This window comes from Antrostomus carolinensis, unplaced genomic scaffold, assembly GCF_000700745.2.
Source record: "Antrostomus carolinensis isolate BGI_N321 unplaced genomic scaffold, ASM70074v2 scaffold21924, whole genome shotgun sequence".
NCBI lineage: Eukaryota > Metazoa > Chordata > Aves > Caprimulgiformes > Caprimulgidae > Antrostomus > Antrostomus carolinensis.
The window spans coordinates 73,380-74,270 of NW_010313287.1; the positions used below are offsets into that span (position 1 = coordinate 73,380).

General features: G+C 38.4%; 1 protein-coding gene across 1 annotated transcript in view; it reads right to left on the reverse strand.

The window, feature by feature from the left end:
- Positions 1-613, reverse strand: part of DOT1L (DOT1 like histone lysine methyltransferase) — a gene marked incomplete at its 5' end in the record, with an annotated part of 54,668 nt that extends 54,055 nt beyond the window's left edge. The window contains one exon of the mRNA XM_010167320.1: positions 570-613. Coding sequence (XP_010165622.1) covers positions 570-613 — 44 coding nt within the window. The remainder of the gene's footprint in view (positions 1-569) is intronic.
- Between the last annotated feature and the right edge of the window lie 278 nt (positions 614-891).

Sequence of the window (891 nt, forward strand, 5' to 3'; positions counted from 1 at the left end):
AAGTGTTCTCGGCCAGGTTGGATGAGGCTTTGAGCAACCTGGTCCAGTGGAAGGTGTCCCTGCTGCTGGCAGGGGGGTTGGGACTGGATGAGCTTTAAGGTCCCTTCCAACCCAAACCACTCTGGGATTCTGTGATCCTATAACATCATTCCTATATAATGCAAATGCTAGCAATGCTGCAACAACACAGCAACAAGGGGAAAGGGAGAGGCTGAGGAAGAGGATATGTAAGACCAGAAGTTAACACATCATGCCAATGATGTTTTCTTACCCTTGCTTTTCTAAAGATCAAATACAGACTGCTATAAACACCAAAAGCTGAATATCAATATAACTACTCATTCTTTATTCTGTTCAAAGAACAGAATATGGCAAGTTGAAACAAAGTCTCTGACAAGGAAATTTGTATTGCAACAGTATCAATTCAGCTTAGAAAATAACTTAGGAGCTGATAAATTATAATTTTTATATATATATATCTCCTCTATATCTTGTCTCAAGACATCCATTCACTGAGATGCAGTAAGACACAGCAAAGAGTCCCAGCTACATCTGCACTGAGCACTTACCGAATTGTCTCAATAATTTCGTGAGCAGCATCATGGTGTTTGTCCTGAAATAAAAAGAAAAGAAGAGATGTTTTCAAAGAGACATCAGCTGTGGTGTTTGTCAGAAGATTACAGGAATCATAATCTTTTTAAGAATATAGATGGCAACCATACTAGGAAAGGAGTCTTTGATTGCCACCCAGGCCATTAAACCCATCAAAATGAGCCCTCTAAGAAAAAAAAAAATAAGGTTTAAGGAAATACATTTTTCAAGTTTCCATGGACCAGCAGAATATTTACATGAAGAAACTGCCATTCTACTTATTTCTTTGTCATTTCCTGA